The sequence below is a fragment of the Nicotiana tomentosiformis genome, chromosome 10 (genome assembly GCF_000390325.3).
Source record: "Nicotiana tomentosiformis chromosome 10, ASM39032v3, whole genome shotgun sequence".
Lineage (NCBI taxonomy): Eukaryota > Viridiplantae > Streptophyta > Magnoliopsida > Solanales > Solanaceae > Nicotiana > Nicotiana tomentosiformis.
Genome location: NC_090821.1, coordinates 68,891,000 through 68,915,462, shown reverse-complemented (window position 1 = coordinate 68,915,462; position 24,463 = coordinate 68,891,000). Strand labels below are relative to the sequence as shown.

General features: G+C 33.9%; 1 protein-coding gene and 2 long non-coding RNA genes across 5 annotated transcripts; 1 reads left to right on the top strand and 2 right to left on the bottom strand.

Annotated features, from left to right (window-relative positions):
* Positions 1-3,062: 3,062 nt before the first annotated feature.
* Positions 3,063-10,267, bottom strand: LOC104105361 (putative late blight resistance protein homolog R1A-4). 3 transcript variants are annotated; one of them, XM_009613622.4, is made up of 4 exons: positions 10,163-10,261; positions 9,973-10,082; positions 4,663-8,747; positions 3,063-4,569 (listed from the first exon to the last, which is right to left on the bottom strand). In XM_009613622.4, the coding sequence occupies exons 3-4, from the start codon at positions 8,706-8,708 to the stop codon at positions 3,432-3,434; spliced, it is 5,184 nt and encodes a 1,727-aa protein (XP_009611917.1). In that variant the 5' UTR covers positions 8,709-8,747; positions 9,973-10,082; positions 10,163-10,261; the 3' UTR covers positions 3,063-3,431. The 3 variants fall into 3 exon arrangements, with proteins under 3 accessions (XP_009611917.1, XP_009611918.1, XP_009611920.1); XM_009613623.4 differs by lacking the exon at positions 9,973-10,082 and having other exon boundaries at positions 10,163-10,267; XM_009613625.4 differs by lacking the exon at positions 9,973-10,082 and having other exon boundaries at positions 4,663-8,578; positions 10,163-10,264.
* A 1,749-nt stretch (positions 10,268-12,016) lies between these two features.
* Positions 12,017-15,539, bottom strand: LOC104105363 (uncharacterized). The gene is made up of 4 exons (XR_011411678.1): positions 15,407-15,539; positions 15,157-15,280; positions 13,839-14,069; positions 12,017-12,276 (listed from the first exon to the last, which is right to left on the bottom strand). It is a non-coding gene; the product is annotated as an uncharacterized lncRNA (long non-coding RNA).
* Positions 15,540-17,593: 2,054 nt separating this feature from the next.
* Positions 17,594-24,143, top strand: LOC104105364 (uncharacterized). Its single transcript, XR_688347.3, has 3 exons — positions 17,594-17,752; positions 17,941-18,004; positions 18,837-24,143. It is a non-coding gene; the product is annotated as an uncharacterized lncRNA (long non-coding RNA).
* The last annotated feature ends 320 nt before the right edge of the window (positions 24,144-24,463 follow it).

The following is a 24,463-nucleotide window of genomic DNA, read 5'->3' as shown; positions in this document are numbered from 1 at the left end:
GAGCTATATATCTCCTAGGTAAAAACTGTAAAGACATAATAAAATTTCAGAAATATCTCGTTTCGGAAAGATATACCATATATTTCCTTAGGAAAGTTTTTTAACTTGATAGAAGTGGAGGAAAAATTGGTAGCCATACATATTAGTACTTGGAAGATGGGAGAGATGAATTTATGGATTTTAGAGAGGTCGGAAAGTAGTGAAGAATCCACGATTAAGCTATATTGGATATTCTTTTATAATTGGAAGAAAAAGAGTTGGAGATCAGAAATATTGGAGCTTAAAGAAAAAGTTACAATTACTGGTATCTATAGTTATGTAGATAGCCTCTTGCACTTGGGATGTATCTGATGTTAGTTTCTAACTCCAACGCTTTATTATGTAGTTATGAGCATAGCCTTTATTTCTTAGGACAAATTAGATTTTAAGATTAATTGAACTTTGAAGAAGATCAGATGCATTAAACTCTGTGAAGTCTTGTATATGCATTAGTCTTGTTTTCGTGGATTCATGCACCTTTTCTTACCCAAAAAAAAAAAGGTATGTGAATTTTCGACGTTTTTTATCTTTAACATTTTGTGCTTATGCTTCACTGAACCGAAAATTAATTGGAAACAGTCTCTCTAACTCCACGAGATAGGGATAAGTTATGCGTACACACTACCCTCCTCAGACCTCATTATGTGGTCAAATAATTGTGGCTTTTTATAAACTTGTTTTTAGTTTTATAACCCTACCTCTTTTTTTACACATAGGAGATTTACTTTACATATAATAGATTTGTATTTTACAAATAAGAGATCTAAAAAGGTTATTTTTTAAATTTTAAAATTATAAAGGGGCATAATACTCCATTTCCTCTTGAATTACATTGGGATTGTTGTTTTTATTTATGTTGGTGTAACATAATGTAAATTATTTTTGCACATGATCAACGACTTCCTCAACTCCTAGTACGGCAGAAAGACAAGTATATCACCACCACTTGGTGTTATATCTGCAAAATAAAGTATACATACATACCAAAATAATTTTGATTTGACTAATTAATTCACTCTTACTAATATGCCTTTTATTTTATTATGTCAAAATCTTTTTTTTTCAAAATAATTCAAATAATCATTATCTAACGACAAACAAGAACAACTAAATTGACCGGAAGAGGAAAGAGCCACAGATTTGGATTAATTGTGGATTATTTAGCCTCGAATATATACATCTAAAGCCTGATCAGTAGATCTGGTCAACAAAGACAGGATGCCTATTTTTTTCACATGGATTGATTTGCACTATTTTTTGTGTTAATTGAGAATGGATGCGAAAATTAATACTCCATCCGTTTCAGAAAGAATGAACCTATTACTATTTGGGAGTCAAACACGGTTCTTTGACCATAATTTTACAAATAGTTTTTAAATATTTTTAATTATTAACTATTGTGGCTTAGAGCTTGTTTGCACGGTGTTACATATTGTATCGTATTGTATTGTTACTTTAAATATAATTTTTGTTTTGATTGTTACTTAAATTATATTGTATTGTATCGTTAAATTTGTCGTTACGTAACGACGAAAAGTGTCACTTTATTTAACGACCGATTTAGTGTGATCGTGTCGTTACCTTATTTTTCTCTCTCATCTCGCCCTTCATTATTAATAAATAATCTTATTTTATCATTTCCCCTATCTTTTTATATAATGATTTTACCTCGTATCCTAATTTTGCTTTATAATATTGCAAGTTTATTCTTCATATTGTTGGTACGTGATATCATGAAACGATGGCAAACGATACAGCCTATACAAATATTGTATTCATCAAACGATATACTACAATACAATACGATACATATGAAATGATATGCAACAACCATCCAAACAAGTTGTTATAGTACTTTTTATGCTGTTCTAAACATGAAAATGTTATTTCAAAAACCTTAAAGATTCTAGGTTCAAATTCACACCAAAGATTAGTCAATTTGACCCTTATATCCCGAAAAATTTCAAACAAATTGATGTAGACGGAGTAGGAAAACTTCTGCAAATGGGGAAAAATGGAAGTGAGAAGAAAAATCGTCTCTCTCAGTTTTCACCTCTATCTCAATTTTCATCCTCAATTTACCAAAAAAACAAGTTTCCAGTATTCTTAGGTCTGTCTACTTGTGTTGAATTGTTTTTTTTTTCAAGGTGAATTCAATGGTTAGATAACGAATTTTTGAAAGTTTCTTTAAAAAAATGTTTACAAAAATAATTTTAAAAAATTATATTAGAAGAGAAAAATTAGTCAGATCACAATCTTTTTACACTAATGTTAAATAGGTTACAAGAATTATAACAAATATAAGGTATTTATACTCTTATACATCCTAATTAAATTTAAAAAATTTAAAAACAAAGTTTTTACTCCCCCTGTTTTAATTAATTTGTACCTTTTCGGAGTACAAAGGTTAAATTGATTAATTTTCTGTGCAAATTCAGACATAGATTCTTTAAGTTTTTTGAAATAAATTTTACATATTTTGAAACTATATTAAAAAGTAGGATAAACCACAATAGTTAACAATTCAAAAAAATCAATCATTTGCAATAAAGAGATTATTCATGATATATTCTCCAGGCTTCCTATCAAGTCTTTAATGTGTTATAAGTGCGTCTCTAATATTGTAATTGTCTTTTATTAGTACTCTAAATGGGGAGATAGTACTAATTAACTACACAATCAACACAAATTGGATATTCTTATAATTTGAAGAAAAATAGTTGGAGAGAATTGAAAGAGAAAAGGATAAGATTGCTGGTATTGTAGATATGAGGATAATAGCCTCTACTCCTTAGGACAAATTTGATGTTAATTTTGAACTTTAATAATTAAGTTTCCTAATCTAAACAACAATGGAGTATTATTTAGGTTCTTTACTTCCAAACGAATAATAGCAGTTCTCTATATAATCATATGTCTTCATTTTAATTAACGCTAACATCTTGTTTTATAAGGATATAAAAACATGAATTTTCTAAACTGCAAAATAACAATCATTTCACATTTCCAGTATTTTCAAAATATTCAGAAAAAGTCATTACGAGTTTCATCACAAATCAATGTTGACGTTCATTCAAACGCTTCAAAATAAAACATAAGTTTCTAAACTGCAAGTTGTTTTGTAGGCAATAACAACCACTAAAATTACTCTCTTAGCAAACCTATAATACTAACAAATCAATATGTTCAGGTTGAAAGAACAACAGCAGCAACAACAACAACAACATACCCACTATTATCCCACACCGTGGGGTCTGGGAGGGTAGTGTGTACGCAAACCTTACCCCTACCTTGTGAGGATGTTCAGGTTGAAAGAAGAATGAATAAGTAAAAATGTACTCGGGGCAAGAAAATACCAGATAAAATTAGAGTCAAGGAGATGATCTTGTAGCTCAATGTGGAGGCTGTATAGTAACTGTCAACGCATTATTTCCCATGGTATCATGATGCGTTGTTCGAATTTCCACGGCCGATTTGGCAACAGACCAGCAACACCTGTTTACCTCAATGCTTTTTAGAGATATAGCATCACCAAAATGAGAAGGGATTTCCTCAAGCCGCTCACACTTGGTTAAAACCAAATGTTCAATCATAGGAAAAGCATCATCGTAGACAGACCACTGTGAAATGTTGATATTGTCCAAATTTAAGTATTTGAGTTTAGGGAACTCTGAATCTTTCACTTCCCATTGATTCCCTTCAAAATCTCTGAAAAGTAAATTCAGAATCTCCAAGTTAGGCAATTCTCCAATGGTAGAAATTGCGGACCAAGGTAGACGAAACTTGGACAAAGTCAATTCCCTTAGTTTTGAGGGGAAACTAAACTCATGAGGAAGTTTAGCTGGATAGCTATTGGAAACCAGCTTGAGGGATTCAAGATGAATTAGAAACTCTAGTCTGGGAAAAAGAACACACCTTCCTTTCACTTTATCTGAATAACCAAATGTCCCCGAAAATATACAGCTCAACTTTCTCAAATTTGGCATCTGTCTCAAAATCATCTCTGCCTCTTCACCATAAGAGAGACGTGGAGTGGAAAAGGTTTCCAGGTCATTTAATTGACAGTTAGAAAGTGATTCCCTCATGTTCTCGTGCAAACTAAATGAAACACGACGCTTTACAAGAATATGCCTCAATTTGACCATCTTCAGAAGAGAATAAGGTAATATCACCTCTCCTCCCAATCCCCTTACCACAAAAGTTTCAAGATTCCATAGCTTAGCAATAAATGAAGGAATTGAATTTGCATCAGTTTGAACAGCAAAGTACCTCAAATGAATTAGAAACTGTACTTCACTGGGAAATGTACCACCAATGTTGAGGGAATCCAAATCCAACACCTTAACAAGCTTGAAGCTTTCAAAGATGAAGGAGATGTCACGTGGCCATAACAAGTTATCTGGATCTGTCACTTTGAACTGTAAAGAGCGGGCGTTCGAGCGACATGGCCGCCATAAATCAATCTCATCCTGGTAAGAATGAATGAACAACCGGTAGTCCTCGGGCTTTTCAGGAAGAATATCCTCTCGTCTGAATTAGATACAAAGGAACGAAACAAAAAAACATGTGACAATGAGAGTTGGTATAAGCATAATAAGATGAAATCAGTATAATTCTATGTACCTATTTATTTGGTTGAGGAAATTTTCTTGTTTGGCCTTTTCCAAGCAGAAATTGTGCAAGAGATCATGAATGCGGCACTTTTTCACCTTGTCGTTGGGTCTCTTCTCCATGGCAATTATTAGATTTCTACTAATAAGATCTTCAAAAAAATATTGTGCGGCATCTTCTGTTCTTTTTTCCTTGTTTGCTTGTACAAACCCTTCAGCTTGCCACAGCCGAGTCAACTTGGAGGCATGAATATCCTTGCCCTTCAAAAATCCTCCAAAATAGAGAAAACAGGGCTTTAGGTGTTGTGGTAAATTCTTATAACTGAATCCAATTAAAGACATGCTCTCTTCCGAGCTACCACTGTTATGTGAACCTAGAGTTTTCTCTACTTCTTTCCACATATCTTGTTTGTTCTCTTTCTCTTTCAGAACACCAGCAACTATCACAATGAAGAGAGGCAACCCTCCACAACATTTTGATATTCGAGATCCCACATCTACAAGTTCAGGTGGACAGCTCTCCCCTTGAAACACCTCTTCCTGTAATAATGTCCAACTCTCGTCATCTCTGAATAAACGAAGATGATGGGGATTGCTTTGACATTTAGCATAATTGGCAATCTCAGTCAGCCGGGTCGTTAGAATAATTCTACTCCCACTATGAGCATCTCTAAAGCACATGTATAAATTGTCCCATGCGGTTTTATCCCACACATCGTCAATGAGAATTAAGAATCTCTTGGTTAACAAAACTTGACGCAGCTCGGTAGCTAATTCACTGTCTTCTTTTTCAGAACGATCAGCAGGGTGAAGAACATCACTCAAGATGGTAAGCAGCAATTCTTTCCATGAATATACCTGAGTCACACGACACTTACCGTGAACATCAAAGTGAGAGGTAACTATGAGATCATGGTAAATCTTCTCGGCAAGTGTGGTCTTCCCAATTCCAGCCATACCAACTATGGAGATAATATCTAGCTGAGATGATCCTCCAAGAAGCTGCTTCTTTATTTTGTCCATTGCCTCCTGAAAACCTTCCATTTCTTCATTTGTTCTTGGGGTATTAGCTGATAAAGATGGTGTAAGATTTATGGGGCTCTTTGCAACTTTGTGCATTGTCACATCTATCTTATTTCTTCCACAAGTCTCACTAACAACTTGATATTCAAGCTTAATATTCTCAGCAACTTCAGAAATCCAAAGAACTTTGTACCAGAGTGGATGAGAACAGGCCAAGCATGAGTCAATGACATACTCTGCCATGTATGCCATTTCAGTAACGCTTGTTATAAGACCACAACGTTCATAACGCTCATCTAAGCTTTCTACAAGATGGTCAGTCAATGATCTTAGACACAATAAACCCTCCTGGACTGATTCAATCTGACGCTTTAAGTCGATAACTGAATCAAGCTTAGAACGTAGCAAATCCTCCAATTTTCCCAAGAAACAATTGACAAATCCTAACTCATTTGTCTTTGGGAAGCTATAACCTAACGAATATGGAACTTTTAGACAAATCGTTTTGACCTCTACATCAATATACTTAAGCAATTGCTTGACATCAGAGGTATATAACATGTAATACCAAGTGGGTCTATGACCCTTGACGGGGAAGAAACAGACATACTTTATATCTAGAACACGTTTCATGAGGTCTTTGAGTTCTTGATGCATATCGCGGTACTGTACAATATCGGCAAGAAAAGAGCCCAAGTGCTCTGATTTGTCTTTGACTACTAGGATCTGGTTCTTGAGAAAAGAGATTGAACAAGCATCATAGTTGAGAAACATGTCCTGGTGATTTAATAAGAAATTAATAAGGCCTTCTCCATCTGTCATGTTGCAAGGTGATGTATCCAGAAGATGAAAGCATATTTTTCTGAATTCTACCTTGACAGACTCAATCTCTTGTAGCGAATCAGATAATGAAAAGCTCATTTTCTGAGTGCTGCTCCCATCCTTGAAACTTTCATAACAAGAACCAATGATTTGTCCTAACTTGTGGGCAGTCCCTTCAGCATGCATTAAGAGATCATGCAATTCATTAAGCTCTGTGTGTTGCGTGAGAACATCCATGAGAAAAGCTCTGAGGAAAATATGCTCTTCATGAGCACTTTCAATCAGATCAAGAATTTCAGCTTTCAAAGTGGCTTTGTGCTTTAGTAAATCCATCAACCTTCCCTCCGACTTGATAAGCTTTAAAGTTAGCGTCAAAAACTGAAGAACAAGATTGACCTTCCTACTTTTGTTGTTGTCCACAGCATCCTCATAAATTAAACAGATAGCAGATTCAGCATCAATTGCAGTAGTTCCAAATCCTGTCAAGAAATCATTCTGCTTCATGCATCCAATGCTCTGAACTGGAGGGTCAACAAGATACATTACCAGGAGCAACAACCCATAGTAATATTTTTTAATCTTATTTGCAACAGTAAACGTCAAATAAGTTTCATCCTTCAGTAGTAGAGTATCAAGAATATATTCACGAAACCCCATCAAAATCTCATCCATCTTGGGGCTCTGAGAGGATGGTGCCTTTGAGGATTTTAGCATGCTGAAATAAGTATCAATGACCTCAAAGTTAAGAGGAAGAAAGTTCAGCAGATTTATTGTAGGATGGTTCAGTGTCGACGATGCAGAAATGTCGAGACACATCTGCCTACTCGCTGCCCTAATAAACTTGAACTTAAGAAGCAATTCAAAATGCAGGCGATTAATTTTCCAGGCCAAGTCTTCTTGCATCGAGTAATGAGAAAGAGAATCAACGACTGACCATGCTTGGTCAGTCACAGACTGAATGAGGGTCAAAAAATCAGTTATCTTAGGTTGCTCTTTGCACTGGTCCAATAAAACCATGAGAAAAGTTCCCAAGAGTGCCAGCTCTTCTCGAACATAGTCAATCAAATTTCCCAGAGGAGCTATTATGGCAGCTTCACTGTTTAGTAGCTTAATCAGATGGACATCTACTGTGACATGGTTAAACTTCAGTTGCAAAAGAAAAAGCACATGGTCTATTTCAGTAGTTTTCAGGTCCATATCCTCATTGTAGCAGGAGGAGTAGATCACAATTGCTGCCTCAATGGCCAGAGCTTCGATATGTGGTTGAAGAGAATTGAATTCCCCGAGTGGAATGCGTTCTGATACAATGTCGAGGAGAAATCGAAAAAGGTAAGAAAGTCCTTGTTGGAGCCATGGAATTCGATCATCAAAGGTAACTTTTAAGCTGGCATCACGGCTTAGCAGCTCTTCCAGATCCTCTTTGAGACCATAAACAAAATCAGATATAAAATTGACACTCATTGTAGTCTCGGATTGTGATGACTTTGACCCTATCAAGAGGCTCAGATAAATCTGCCTCAGTTCAGGCCTAAAAGGACTTATCCTTTCCCGCAATTTAGAGAACTCACAATCTAACACACGTGCCTGCAGGTCATCATCCTCCTCCATATTGTAGGCTGCCACAAAGAAACATAGGTGTAGGGCACTGTAAGCTACATCCTCAGCATGAGTGAAGAGATCCTTCATCCTCTCATGCTCAATGCACCGCTTTGCAGCTAACGTGACGAAAGCTTTTAGATAACTCAGCTTCTTTTGAAGCACAAATGTGGAAGGAGCATTATGATGCTTTAAAAGAAGTAAGCACAGTATAATACCAAAACAATCAAGCAAAGCTACGACAGACCCCACCATTTCGATTATGATTAGGCTAGATGATCTTGATGGCTTTGAAGCTTTAATTCGTTCAGCAATATTCTCCAGTTGAATCATGTTCAGCAACTTTGAAATCATTCCAATGGTGTCACTTGTCTCGCCAGCTTGATCATTCATGTGAGAACATATTGTACCAATTTCATGAAGAGCCTCCATAAATAGGGCCCTAAGTTGTACAGATATCCCATTTTCAGGGTGAGCCTTCTCCACAGCTACAAGAGAGGGAAATACATGTTTTAGCTGATCCGCAACATTTTTAAATTGATTATCCGTCGAACTATCTAAATGCTTGTCCCTCACAAGGTCTAAGGCAACTTGCACATAGAAACACTCCTTGGCCATCTATTTTCCACCTTTTTAGTTTTCTCTAACTGTTGACTCCTGATAAAATCCAAGTAATAAAATCAATATCTTCAGATAGCTTGACACAAACATATTCATGCATATTAAAAAGAGCCCATGATTTACGATTACTAGGCTTTGCTTATATTAAAATGACCCCCCCCCCCACCCACACACACACACACAAAAAAACAAAAAAAAAAACCTCCTCTCTCCGAAGAATGCATGCAAAGGCAAATGATCTTAATGTAGATATACATATATTTATGAGTGTGATATTTTAACTTTTATTTTTCTTCTAAGGCTGCGGTACATAAGACTCAGTGTAGTCCAACTCTTCCTCGGACCTCGCCACAGCAGAAGATTAGTGCATTAGACTGACCTGTTATTCTTCTTCTAAAACCCCTCCTTTTAGTTCCAGTATCAAGACTCAAAATCATGCATGTGCGATCATATTCTTTTTTTTAAAAACGAATTGGTAAAACCATTTTGCATCCAGTACCCAGTGTTCCGATTAATCCAGGTTCGCCAAGTAAGGCTCATTACATAAAGAAAAACTTCCTATTAGGAATTTTCCATTTCAAATACTCGAACCCGTAACCTCTAGTTAAGGATTGAGGGATCAGTCCGTCTCACCACACCTCTCGGTGTTTCTCTTTTGGTCCTTAACCCATTTGTCCATAGATTTATTTTTTATTTTTTCCAAATTTTTTTTAAACAACGTGTTTGTCCATGAAATTTAGTAAGATTTTTGAAATTTTTCGAAAAATGAGTTTTAAAAAAAAAATATCATTCAAATTCCAAATATCACTCCAAATACTACTTCTTTTCAAAAATTACAATTTTTATATCCAAACGCCTACTTAATTAATGCACTTCTACACACCTGTTTGATAGTAATTGTTGTTAACTAGTTCTAACTGATTAATAACATGAATTTCTTTTTAGAATAGCCACAGCTTAACTAGGTTCACCCGGATTTAAATATTCTTTTTTAACGATATGCAGTCGCATTTAAAATAATAATTTTCAATCTGGAAGAATTTTTTATGACTTCATAGCAGATGAAATTTCCTCACAGAGACTTTTCTTTAAGCTAACAAAAAGAAAAGATAAGATTTTGAGTAAAAAAGAAAGATCAATTGACTTGTATTCAACACTCAAGCTGTTGATTCAAACACCCTTTTCAGTTTCAAGCTTTGGACCAAGAAAAAAGAAATAAAATAAACAAAAAAATTAAAGAAAGACAGTAAGTACAACTTACTTTCGTACTGGTGGAAATTTAACTTCAAAACCCCAACAGAAAATACCTTTTGTAAAGTGATTGAAGTACTCAAACGTACAAGAAATAAAAATCAGCTAGCGTCCCAGCAACTAAAAAGCAAAAATTAATTGATTTCAATTTGCTGTTTTCTTTCTTTCTTTTTCTTCAAAAATAGAAGAAAAAGGCTCACCTCTTAGCAGAGCTCATCCACTGTTTAATTTGAAGGAAGAAAGTTGATCTGTTTGGCTTCTGCCTAGTTTCTTGTGAATTACTAAATGGTTTTATTCATTTCTAAGTGCATTCCTTTCAATGTGAAAGATAATAAAGTGGAGTAATAAACAATAATGATTAATTGATTAGTAATATTATCTTACTACCTCTAATAATGGTCTTTTATTCATTTTTAATTGCACTTCTTTTCATGTGAAAGATAAAAGTAGGTATAGGTAGTATAAACAATGATTATAGGGCGCCAAAATACATAAACAAAAATTCAAACTTCGCCCCAACTGTCAGTTTCACAATTAAATTTACTCAATAATCAAGTAGACATTGCACATGTGTCTCGTAGACACTCGGATCTAACCTGGCACAGTGCGTATGATGTCTTCACGTTTGAGCGCGTGAGATGTTATTCCAAAACTTTTTCCAGTTGAAAGAGTTAGTGATATTTCATTTTTACCCTTATAATCTACCTCAATTTCATTCCTAATGTCCCTCTCCCATCCTTCTACATTTTTTATTATTTTCTCTCGACACCCTCTTCCTTTTAAAGATTTCCACTTCTTAGACTCGTTTGGTACAAGAGACTAGATATAATTAATTTCGTAATTAAATTTGAGATGAGTTTATTTTATATTTGGTTGAGATAAAATTATGTTATAACTAATTTTGGGATTAGTTATTCCGAGATTATAGTGTTTTATCTCAATAGTGTGAGATAACTAATACCGAAATAATTAATTATGAGATAACTTATTTCTCAACCAAACGATATCTTAGATTCTTCATCACCATTAAACTCCTCTTTAACCAGACAAAGGCAAAATTTCTTCACTTTCTGATAATTGCTTCTTCTTTTTTCTGCTTAACCCACTATTATTCTATCTCCCTCCATTTATTTATATTTGTTACATCATTGATCGGAATAAAGAACTGAAAAAATTCATTAGTTAATTTTAAAAAGCAAATTATATAAGACGCGGAAAGCTGGAATCTGTGGGGGTGGGCATCCTATGTAGTATGTACCACAAACTTGGAGCAAAATCAGCCTGGGAAGAAATTTGAGGTTGAATTTAGGTAATCTATTTGCTAAGAATCATGAGCGAAAATACATAGGAGGGTGCGGGGGTAGGGTTTCTGATCGGAGTAAATGGGAAAATCAGAAATGTTAGGCAAATAATAAGTAGTATTCAACAGCGCTTATAAGTCGGATTTACTAATTACGATTATAGATCGCTTTACTAATTACGATTTATAAGTCGTATTCTAGGATTGCGATTATAAGTCGCATACTATAATTGCGATTATTTTGCTGCCCACTCTACTCCCTTAAGTGGCATGCTGCCAATGCATTTTGCATATTTTATGTTATTTTTATCTAGACAAGAGTGAGTTGCTCTAGTGGTGAGCATCCCAATTTCCAATCAAGATGTTGTGAGTTCGAGTCACCCCAAGAGCAAGGCGGAGAGTCCTTGGAGAGAGAGAGCCGAGGGTCTATCGAGAACAGTCTCTCTACCACAAGGTAGGTGTAAGGTCTGCGTACACACTACCCTACACAGGTTTCACTAGTGAAATTATACTGAGTTGTTGTTGTTGTTTGTATGTTATTTCTATCTATTATTATTTATTATATAGAAAAGCCAAAGAGGTCGACCAAGTGTAAAAGAGCAATTTAGATATTTCTATTAAAACTAGATGAGTGTTTGCACGGGCCCAATAATTTCTGTCAACCTCTAGTTGCATCCACAGAAGACATAGAGAAATCTAAACTTAAAACAGCAATAAATATTTCAGAATAACCATAATATTACACACACATAAGCACAGTTCTAATTTTTATAGATTATGACATAGAAGACTACATATTACATCTGAGTATATAATACAACTTCACAATCTGTGAATTTAAGAACAATGAATTTTGCTCCCATCTTCAAATCACATTCCCTAAGATAACCGTACAAATGACATTCCTATCGAATTGTTCATACGCACCTTCTCCAAAAGAGTTCCATTTTCAAATTACTCCAACAAAATTAGGATTGAGACATGCTCCAGTGTGTTAAATTTTAACACATCTACCTGAGATGTATAAATGAGACGTGTAAATAACAATAATTCGTTGAAGAGAAAGTCTAGTAATATACAGGCACAAAAGTGAAGCACAGTCCCATCACTAAATAGCCAATTTAACATATAGAAACAAAAGAAGTAATTTCATAACATATGAATTCAAGCATAGAAAAATTTGCTCCCTTCTATAAAACTATTCCTTGAATACTTATTCATCCACACTATCCCGGAAAAGCTACATCCTGAAATCAATCTACAACAATTTAAGGATGAGACATATCATATCAAAAGTGGAAACTTGAGAAAACCTGTTAGAGTTGATCCAAAAATTCACTGACCATGAGTCCCGGATTTCTGACATGACTAAAAGCTGTTACCTATAGACATGACTTGATTTTCCATTTCTGTTGTGTCTACCTCTCTGTTTCTCTGCCATGTAACACAAAATGTAAGTAATTACAGGCCGGCATTCAAATCAAACATATACCAAAAATATATATAAGCCCTTAGATTCTTTTGCAGTACGTCAATAGATATCCATCGTCTCTTTAATAATGCATATCTGAACCCCTATGAGCAGATAGTAACACAAACAATACATTAGAAAGTTCATCTAACTTAAGGACATAATCAAGACCTGTAAGTTCTTTTGAGTTAACGGCTCACAAGGCTTGTATGAACAAATACAAAAGGCTTTTTAGCACTAATGGTCAAAGCATTTGCATCTGGTACAAGACTTTGACATGCATAACTCAGGAGCTTCAACATGAAATATTTTAGCGCCCTCAACTATGAGCTAAAAAATGCTAAATCAGTTATAGATTCGAGAACAATCGTCACCTTTTAATCTTTAATGCAAAGTACATTCTAAAATAGTAGCAAGTCCATGTACTAATAAACATAAGATGCTAGTCCCAACGAGTAATGCAAGCTCAAAGTAGAATTCAAAGTAACTGAGAGCGATAATTTAAAATGGGAAATCCCCTTAGAAATACATCTCGAAGAACAAATTCTCTTCCTTCCAAATGCATATCTAATACTGTTTTTTTATTTAAAAAGGAATTAGAGATACATATGAGGGAAGAGCATTGTATTCCTCAAGGCCATACTATTTATTTATCTAGGAAGTACGTAAGAAGCCAAACTATCAAAACCTTTATAACAAACCAATTACAAGCATATGAGCAACCGAAGAAAAAAAAAAGGAATAGTCACTTGAATAAACATAACTTGGCATGTTAATCAGTATATAAAAGGGTGGAGACACAAGTCATTTAAAAGATAATAAAACCAATATGTTGCCTAGATTACCTGTCAGCGATTTATCATCGTCTATAAAAGCAGTCCTATCAATTCTTATTTCATAGAACTTGATGCTGAAAGTTTGATAGAAAACAAAGCCATCATGCACATGAAAAAGGATGCAGCAAATATAAGGAGAGATAAAAAGTTCACATTAGGAAGTTAATGAAAATGGCATTCAATTTGGGCAAGAGACAAAGTATATCTAAGTATTTAATGAGAACTCCCCCCATGAATACATTACAATGTGAAAGGATTTAATAACTTACAAATTTCAATCAGGCTCTATGTAAAAACCATCAAGTAGATTTATAAAGCAGTTCAAGTAGCAGCTCTCTGTAATTCCTTCAACCTATTAGCCTACAACCGAGCTCTCATTTTTCTGAGATTTGAATAACCAAGAACTTATTGTTGCGTTAGCTGGAATTTGATTTGTTTTCTCTCTTCCTCCAAAAGACATATCAACTGCAACAAACTTTTGATGGGATAGTTGGTAGGTCCTGCCAAATATGCAACATAATATGGTCAAAGATATGGTGTAGTAGGTAAGTAAAGATGCTAATATTCAATCCAGTTGAAGTTGCATGCAAATATTTTTACCAGTGTGGCACATGAGACAAAAAGTTATCAGTTTGATTAAAAGTTCATCTAACAGATAGGTCGCATTTTAGTTTTTCTGCTCTTAAATAATCCTATCCAATCAAATACATTTAGTTTTTCAAAAGTAATTTTACAATAACAATCCTCCAAACAAGAATTGTTTTCAGAAACATTCTTACAAAACTTTTCCACAAACTTCTCCAAGAATTATTTTCGAAAAACTCTTCAAACGCTGAATATAGAAAGCAGTATCTTTTTCCATTGCAAATCTCTAAGATCCTAAGAGTAAAGTAAGAATATCAAGTTCTAACAGCACTCCCTTGGATGCATTGCAGAGATTTAATTATTCTCCATAAGTTTAAAGGAAATCACTTTTAAAAGAGAACCTTAAAAGTATTGTCTCAAATCCACCAATCAATCAATATTACACAAAAGTAGTTATCAGTTATATCAGAGTCTACTGTCCACACCCTCAAATATAGGAAGTAGCACGCTATCATCATTCACTCATATTAAAGGAGATGCAAAATTCAATACATCTAAGGTGCAAGCTTGATGGGAATAAATTCTCTCTTATTTTTTTTCTTCTTCTTCTTGTCCGTTAAGCTGTAAAACGATTAAATAATAAAGCCACCTATTTGTCACCTTAATGATCTTAAAACCTCATACTACTCATTAACAACCAATTAAGCACATTATGCAACTCCTGAGAATGTTTTAATAGTTGAATATTAAAATTTACTAAATAAGATCGGTGAGAGAAAGAAGAGGACTTCAAGAGCATAGATGAGGAATCTAATGCGCGGAGCAGTCAGGCAATGTAAACAAAAAATTCAAAGGGGTTATGCCTCAAAACAAAGGGTTAATACCTAAAAATTAGGAGAGAATCGGCCTTTAACTTAATAATAAATAAATAAATAAATAAATAAATAAAGGAAATAAAAATACAAAACTTTTCAAAAAAATAGTAATTTCAAGGGGTAATACCTCAATACTCCCATTCAGCAACTTTCAAGAGTGCTTACATTCTGCAGGAACAGTTTGAGGATTTTCTCTGTTTGAATAGGAAACTGAAAGATAACAATCAAAATCTAGAAATGTATCCGACAATCTACAATGAAAAACCAAAGAACAAAGCATAACCTTAGAAACAAAGAAAACCTTATATTAAAGAATTAATTGTAAGAGAGAGAAAAGAATATATCACAAGATCTAGACGGAAAGATGAGTAGCTAACCTGAAGATTGTATCAATCCGAGTAGAAGGATAAGAACAAAAAGTATAGAATTGGGAAAAGTATCTAAAGCAAAGGAAGATGGAGAACCCCATGCAGTGGAATTAAACTACACTAATATGCTACATCAGCTAAATCAGATGACCAAACTGCCCTCAATTTGAATCTTAGTGCCAAAAAACAAACTGGTCAAACGGAATAAAGTAGTTGAAGCACAATAACCTGACAGACTTTTCTCTATGACTCGACAATAAGACATTGCTCCAGTTGAGCCTTATCACAAATGTTGTCTTCTAAACTACACAAAAATATTTGAAACGACAAACCAAGCCAGCTCTTAGTAGTTCCAACAACTAACCTCAATTACATGGAGAATTATTGACGATCACAAGATTATCGGTCTCATAATAACGACACACAATATAGTTTTAAATGGTGGTATACAAACACATATATTAAAATAAAAATGAGAAGTATTATTGTCTTTAAAGGTTACATTAGTAATAAGAAGGTAAATTGCACTGCTTTTCTACGGTCTATTTAAATTAAAAGGAATTGTAAGCCTCATAAATAAGAGGTGAAAGTCACAAAGGATTAGTAGGTAGATTCCTTTTTTCTATAAATTTTTATCTAAAAGTAAATTCGCAATAGCTTAAAATAATAGAAGTCAAAGAGCCATTCATACAAATTCAAGAAAATGATAGGTATGCATGATATTCTCACTCTGATATTCTTTCTTGAAAAGCAAGAAGAGATTCAATTTAATGCTTTTGGCAAGTCATAATAATACCAGTTTATAATAATTTGACACAAATGGGGCAAGAAAAAAGGTGAAAAACTTTGTCACCTATATCATAAATTTATCATATCAGAAGAGATCACCAACCCAGAAACAGTAATCCATGATTCACTCAGCACCCAAAAATTCACAATAACAACCAAATTATTTTTTGAAAAGTTAAACTAATTAAGTAATGCACAAAGTTTTCAATGAAACTTCCTCAATTATGTTTCTTGAAGAAAACATCAGTTGTGATGAGGTAAAATTCAAACTTATATGTAACTGCAAATACTTCATTATCAACTGACTGTGTGAAAGTATACAATCAGAGTTCCCAACTGAGACTTAGAGTAAGCTCCATCGGAGTTCTCAATCGACACTTAGAGTAAGCTCCATTAGAAAATCTGTAAGATTGAAAGCAAAGCATTTTGAGGTTGGTGCAACTTGTTGAGTATGGAAATGCATTACGAACCCAAATTTCTTTCTTATCGTGTAAAAAAGGGAGATGAAGCACATTGACTCCTCTCTCTACCTAGATGATTACTCTTAGGTCAAAGAATACTGAAGTAACATCAACTAAAATGCACTCATTTGAAAAGAACTAATGTGATCATAAGAAATAGAATATTTTAAAAATATGCTCATCTATAATTACAAAATTTTCGATCAATCCATAGAAGCTTTTATGAAATATAGTAACAGAGAAGAGGACACCGAAGAATTGACGGGAGATGGAAACAGAAAGTTACCTTTTTAATCAATGGAAACAAAAAATTAAAATTAAAAAAGAAGTCAAAAGCAAATGAAATTACTACTATAATCTTTTTTGTCCATCGTTTCTACCCCAATCTCCCAACTACATTTTACGCATAGCAAACCTTCCGAAACTCTACCTCTTTCTCTATTAAAGACATCAACCACGAATTCCAGTTATGAAATTTGGAAGTTTGAAGAGAAATTAGAAGAAAGTGGGCAAAAATTGAGACAAATCATAGCTGAATTTAGAACAGCCCATCTGAAAAGATGTAAAGAACTGAAAAAAAGTAGTCTGAAGAAAAATAAAGAAATCATGCAAAAGGAACATTTTAATAATGAAAGAGAAAAATAAAAGGAAGGAGATGAACAGATGAAATTGAGAAATTTGAAAAGAATTGGAAGAAGATTAAAGCAAAAATTGAGATATGAAATTGAAAGACCACGAAGAGAATTCAAATGAAACAACCGAGGGTAAATTCTTCTAGAATTGTTTGGGTATGTGCTGAACCAGATTACTACTCCTATTAAAGATTTACCCTTGATCAACCAATAGAAATAAAAATAGGAAAAATAAAATAAAATGGCAAGGCAAAATGCCCTTGGTCGACCAATTTCTCTTTTCTATATAATAAAAATAATCACTTTTATCGTTAGGTGTTTATTTCTTGTAGTTTTCGGGTTTGGCTCTAGAAGCATCCTTGTTCAATCTTTCTCATCCCCAAAATCAGACGTAAAACTACTCTTTTTCCAACATCAATTTCATTTTATTCTTTCACTTCTCTTCATCTTCGCATCTGGCGTTGTCGTTTCAGGTATGCTTTTCTGTTAGTAATTTTTTGCCCAAATCTTCTTCTAATTCTCTTAGAATTTTCCAAATTCATGGCTAATGTTGTTATTTTTCTGCCTCTCTTTTCAATGTTCTTCGGCATTTCATTTTCTTTTTGTTTCTCTTTTCACCCTTAATCTGTTATTTTTGCATGATTTTTTATTTTTTCTTTAGTTTTTCAAAGACTACACTTTCAGTTCGTTTCGTCTACTCGGCTTGGGGATATAATTAATTTCAGGTATGATTTTCTTATTTTTTGCCAAAATTTCGTCCATTTCTCTTTTGTCTTCCCAGTTTTATGGCTGGAATTAGTAACAATCTCTTCGATCTTCCCCATTTTTATTAATTCATATTCTTGGAAGATAATATGAATTTTCAAGTTGGTAATTAGTTGAATTTGTCATCAGCTAAAACGATCTCTTGATTTTAGCACATTTCTGACACAGGATCTATGCATGTTATGTGTCAAGACAACAACTTAAATTAATTCGCAGACTTTTGAGTATAATTCTTCTTTTGCTACTTGAAATTATTGTACGGGTCCTCATTTTTTTTGTTTTTTTTATTCGGTGTATTCTGTATTTTGGAAATTTATGCATTGCTACTGTGAAGGATTACCTACAAAATGTCATCATTGGAATTTGATTTCTTTTTTTATGATGCCCCTCTTTTGGAACTCCGAGCTTAGGCCTTTAGATATATAGCAGAGTACACATTAAAAAGGAGATAGAATGGATGTCGAATTGTCGATGTCAATTTGTTGTGTATTTCTCTCTTTATTATTTGTCGATCAAATGGACTGCTGTGACAGAATCATATTCCTGGGTAATGTACTTTTTCTGAGTGTTTAATAAATTAATAAAAGGTGATTGTATGTGCTTTGTCGTATAGAGATGAAATGTTGTTGCATTCAATGTTTTATGAACTACTAAGTTGTATTGATTAAAATTAACCGTTTATTACACCTAGCTTTGTAACTTCCTATCTGAACATGTTACTGCAAATTTTTTTATTCATGATTACAGATAAACTGTTGTCAAAATAAAATTATTTGTTGTCGTTATTTTCAGGAACTCTGAATTATAGTCAGAGGCATCGTCATCCTAAAAAGGTAAGTTTATGCTATTTTACTTGACGTATACATAACTGATAGAAACTATTATTTTGTATGTCTCATTAGAATGAATGAAGTGTACTTTGTGTTATTGTTAAGAAATTTATGCTCTTCGTATTAGTAATACCATAATATAATTTATTTCGTTTATGTTTACTTTGTCGTTCAAAGAGACTGTACTTTTCATTGTCTCTATCTGGTGTTAGAATTAAATAAACAATAAACAAAACTTCCTTGTGAAAAGTTTGTAAACCATACTAGCTCTTTGAGCTTAGCATTATTAAGGTCAAAGTATATATGAATTCTGGGATGAATTTAAGACAATGTGAGACATCTATATCGTCGTCTTTTTGAACATTCTATTGTTAATAAATTCAAGTGGTATTTCATCGTCATTTTATTGTCATAAGAGACTCATCTTTCTCTCTTCAAAGAGGTTATAAAGTATCGTTTCTTATTTTCAATATAGTCTATAGCACTATGTTTAATCGTGACTATGCGAACATTTGCCTAGGCTTCTGGCTCATCTCAGTTGGTAATTAATTTAGTTAGACAAATTTGTCAAATACATAAGAGCTTGAATTTATAATGCAATAATAGATACCAACTATCATTAATCTACTTGAGTACAACTTCTTATAATTGAAAATTGGATAATCGCATTAGAGAAACTACTGCCATGTACTAAATTTAGGGCAAACAAACTACTTTTTCTTGGCCATATTGATGTATTCCTCTGTCGCCTTTACAAGTATACAAGGCATCGCTATTAGTAGCAGGCCTTGAAAGAATTCGTTTCTTGACTAAGAAGTGAAAATGACAAGGACCAGATACTTTTAGCAGTTGGAATAAGTTCACTTAATAATTTTTAGTTTAGTTTTTTTAAGGGTAAATTTCCTTCTTTTTCTTGCCTCTTTTCAGTTTACCGCACTTACAACTAAATCTTATCTTTTTCATTTACCTTGTGTGATTTTTAAGAACCTACTTTGTGCTTAAACTTTTTCAAATTAGACCCTTACTCCGTTTAAAGAAGGTTAAATAATACTCCCCTGAGATATCATATGATGTCGGAAATATTTGTGGTACTACCTTAATAGGAATTTTGATATGCTCTTGGGTTACTTTAATTATATTGGTCAATTTAGCCGTTTGAAACTTTAGATTGTGATTTCGAGTATATCATTCGAACAGAATAAATGCAAGAGTTCCATTTTGTTTTGCTGTAGAGTTTTTAAGTATCAGTATAGTATGTAAAATACTGAAGGAAGATCATGATTCAACCTTATCATGACAGATTAGTTTGTGTGAATGAGATTCTATATAGTATAAGATTTCACCATCCATTTGCTATATGAATTCCCTTCTACCAAAAGATCTTCAGTACAAAAACAAAACTTTTATATCTATTCTCTTAAATTATACTATAAAAGTAATCTAGGTGAAATAGATATGGTTTGCTTAAAAACCTCCAACATGTATTTAAAGTTGCATATGATTTTGCTAGAAATTATAGAGTATTGTTTAGGGTGCTCAAAGCGGAGGCGTGTTATAGTGAATACTGAGACTTTTCATGATGGGATTTCTCTGTCGTCCAATATGGGACAATATCTCATTGTCAAGAGGGAAAAACTTAAAATTTTACTAAAAAATTTCATTTTTCCTCCATTTTCCATTCACCCTCATTTTAAGATTATTTCGTCTTAAAAACAAAAAATCTCAACAATTTGTCCTCAAGATAATCTCATCTAGTAGTGATATTATGACAATTTATTTGATTACATCAGAAAAGTAATTGCACGAAAATAATAGTGACAGTTGCTACCATTAAGTGAACATCTCTGGATCAATTTGATAAAACAAGAATTTTACTTTCTCTAAGAAAATTAATAATAAATTACTTTGCAAATTGGAGTGTTGGGTAGCACGGGCTTGCATCATCTGTTATTCCTTAAAAACAACAAACCCCTTTACAACAGTGTCATGTAAATTTAAGGTTACACCAACGTGAGCACCTAATTTTTTACCGTGCTTGAATATTTATCGCTTCCCAGACATGTCCCCACTCAACTTTTCTTTGTCCCACATACTTGTCCTCCATGCTTTGTTCCCCCATGCTTGTCCCACATGCTTTGTCCCCCCCACACTTTGCTCCCTACTCTCTCCATTGTTCCCCACTCCTTGTCCCCCATGCTTGTCTCCTATCACAAATCTCATACCCCATTTTCAGCTATAAAACACACACATAACACACATAAAAAAAAAAAGAAAACCCAAAAAAAAGCTCTAAGAGTAGGAGAAAAATCAGCTACCTTCCGCTTCTTCTTCTTGCTCATCACATATTCATCTTCTTCCTAAACATTACCTCCATTAAACCACCCTTAACACCCCCCAAAGAGCTCATATTTCAACCATGAAAGTCAGTCCCTAAAGCTCCTTTAATCAATTGAAAATCAGCTGCAACATATATAAAAACGCAGGAGCAGTTCGGCTATAAAACCAGTTCAAATTCCAGCCCGAAATTACCCCAAAACAGCTGCGAAAATGACCCCAAAACAGCTCTTTATCACACAAAAAACCGCAACAAAAACGCAGCAGCAATAGTAGCGAGAAACCACCAAAATTGCTGCCCGTTTTGACCCTCGAAATCAGCACTAAACAGTTTTGAAACCTCCATTGGAATCATCTTGAACCACCGTTTAAAACCCGGCAGGTGTTGACCTCGTCCGTTCATTGTTGGCTGAGTTCGAAGAGGTTGGGTTCAAAGTTTGTTGTGAGGTCGAGGTCTGCACCTTGTCCGACGAAGTTTCTAGTTCGTCAAGGTCATGTTTGGAGTTATTATTTACTTTTGGAGTCCCCTGCTGTAAACCTCTCAAAGTCAGATTCTTCTTAAGATTCATCTCTTAATTGCATCACTATTTTTAATATATACACCATGAATGATCTTTATATATTTTAAGTTTTGAGCATCCTATTTTAGTTGGCTTTGAATCGTTCCTTGAAGAATATTAGCATGTTGGCTTCGTTTTAGTGTGATTAATTATCCATTTGATATAATTAACTAATTGATGGCTAGCGTGATAATTGAAATTCAAGTGAGTAAGAAGTGAAATGCATAGTGCTTTAAAATTTTGACATCTTCAAATTTTAAGTCTTAAGTATCTGCTTATTTGTTCTTAAATGGGATAAATGTTGGCTCATAAATCTAATCAAGAAATAAAAGCGTACATAGATAAAACATGAAAATCAATAAATCACAGTTTGTCCAAAATTAATTCAAGCCAATTTTAGTCAATAAAGCGACCGTGCTAGAACCACGGGACTCGGGGAATGCCTTACACTTTCTCCCCGGTCAACGGAATTCCTTACCCGGATTTTGTTTTGCAGACTAATAATAAAAGAGTCAAATCTTCCTTTGACTAGGGATTCAAATAAAAGGTGACTTGGAACACCCAAAAATCAATTCCAAGTGGCGACTCTGTAAATAAAATAATCCATATTTAAGTTTGTCATTTTAATTTGAGAAACTCTTTAACCCACCATCCACAATCAATAACACATTTATCTTTTGGGGGTAAAAAATGGGTGTGACAACCAAAATACCACATTTGCTAAGCATCTAGCCTACAGCACAATCAGGCTAGAGCTTCAACTTGAAAAGTTAGAGCATAACCAAGAAAAGAATGGGGGCCGGGGTTGTTTCCTTGTTGACATAATAGTCAAAAGATTTAATTTAGTGTAATAAAAGTGCAGCTGCAGGTCAAAATACATAGGGGTATGCTCTAATTATTATAAGTTATAATTAATATCTTACTCCAAAAAAAAAAAAAAAAACTACTAGGAGGGGTTCATAGGAAGAGCAATATTATTAGCAAAAGTAAAACAGTCATGACGCTGTTTTTAAACAACAGAATAAATAATGTTGTTACTCAAATCCTGAAGTTAACAAATTAAATCCTAAAGTTAACAATAATTTTTAAAAAAATCAAATATACAATCAAACTAATGAGTTAACACTCCCCACAAGACATAGTACAACATTATTCCGCTCTTCAAAACTTGGACCATAAACTCCACTTATCTCAAATATTTCCCATTTTTAAATACCTGGTACATGGAATCAATACAATGTTAAATGTTTCCCTTAGGGTTGGAAGTGAATAGGAGTTTACGACATATATTTACTAAATGTTTGAACTGTGATGATAGCTCAATTGTATGCTTCACCCATGTCTGAGTACATTCATTGGAAGTGAGAATATACATAAAAACCTTGCCACTATCGTCTCGAAAAGTTGTATGATCTAGAAGTGCAACTTGTCCCTTTATATCTACTATTGTTGGTGAACAATGTCGAATGCTCGACGATACTCCACGAGGGAATGCGATCATTCTAAAACTTTCATCTCCAACGTTGAATGCAGCCATCTCACTTCCTAATGTATATACATTTACGAAATAAATGACCCCGTTAATATAAATACAAATGTTCTTATCAGGAAAAACAAGTTATCCCAACCTTGAGAGATATAGATTTCAGGATTGTGGTCGGTTTATCAATCCTATTGAGTTCGTAATTACACATGTTAATTCGAATTATATATGGTTGCTAGTTGACCATATTGTTTATATACATAGCATGTTTTCACAATATTATCTGTCTATCCACAATATATCAATCATATATTCCTATGATATTGAATCTATCATAAACGAATATAATACAATATTCAACTAAGCAAGACTGTTAGGTATATTCCTATCCTAACCGCGAATTCTTTCCTCGAGCTACGGGTTAAGAAACAAGTTCTCTCTAATTCTACTCTAATCTAAACATGGATTTTCCGGGCATAACATAGATATTATCCCAACCACGAATTTTTCTCCATGATTTGTCTATGCCGAGAGTGAAAATCCAATGTCTCACATTATAATTTCCCTTTTTATCCGAAACATAGTGTGCCTTCAAAACTTTATGTTTCTTGGTCGTGGGATAAAAACCTAAGGAGCATCGAATATACGTAGTGCAACTAGGAAATTTTATAGTGGATTTAGGAAGGAAGACATATTGTTTTGTGAAAGGATTGCAAATTGCAACATCTTCATTATTGTTCCATAGGCAAACTAGGCCGTTGATAGATTCCAGAGAGTCAAATTTAGAGAAACATGGCTCATTCAAGTACTGGAAGGGTAAAGCTTGGAATCGGCCATCTTCTATTTTCTGTACTAACTTATAAATAATAGTTGTGATATAAGGGAACGAAAAGATTTAGAAACGCACCTAAAACGTAGCAGAGACTTGGCGGAAACCCTTATGAGAATATCAAACACAATCTCTTGGGGGATATGTGATTTATTACTAATGGTAACAATCTTGTTCTCCTCCATTGTGTACTTGGTTGTGCAATTCCAAGTAAGAGACAATGGAATAAATAACAAGTGTAATAGAGAGGTGTGTTTGAGTCGGACTGGGTTTTGCCGCAACTATAACAGTATAGGGCTTGAAAATTCGTTAGGTTATCCTCTTTTCTTTTTTTCGTATTAATACTTAGTTGTGGGGAGTTCTTAGAGGGAAGGATGCCGATG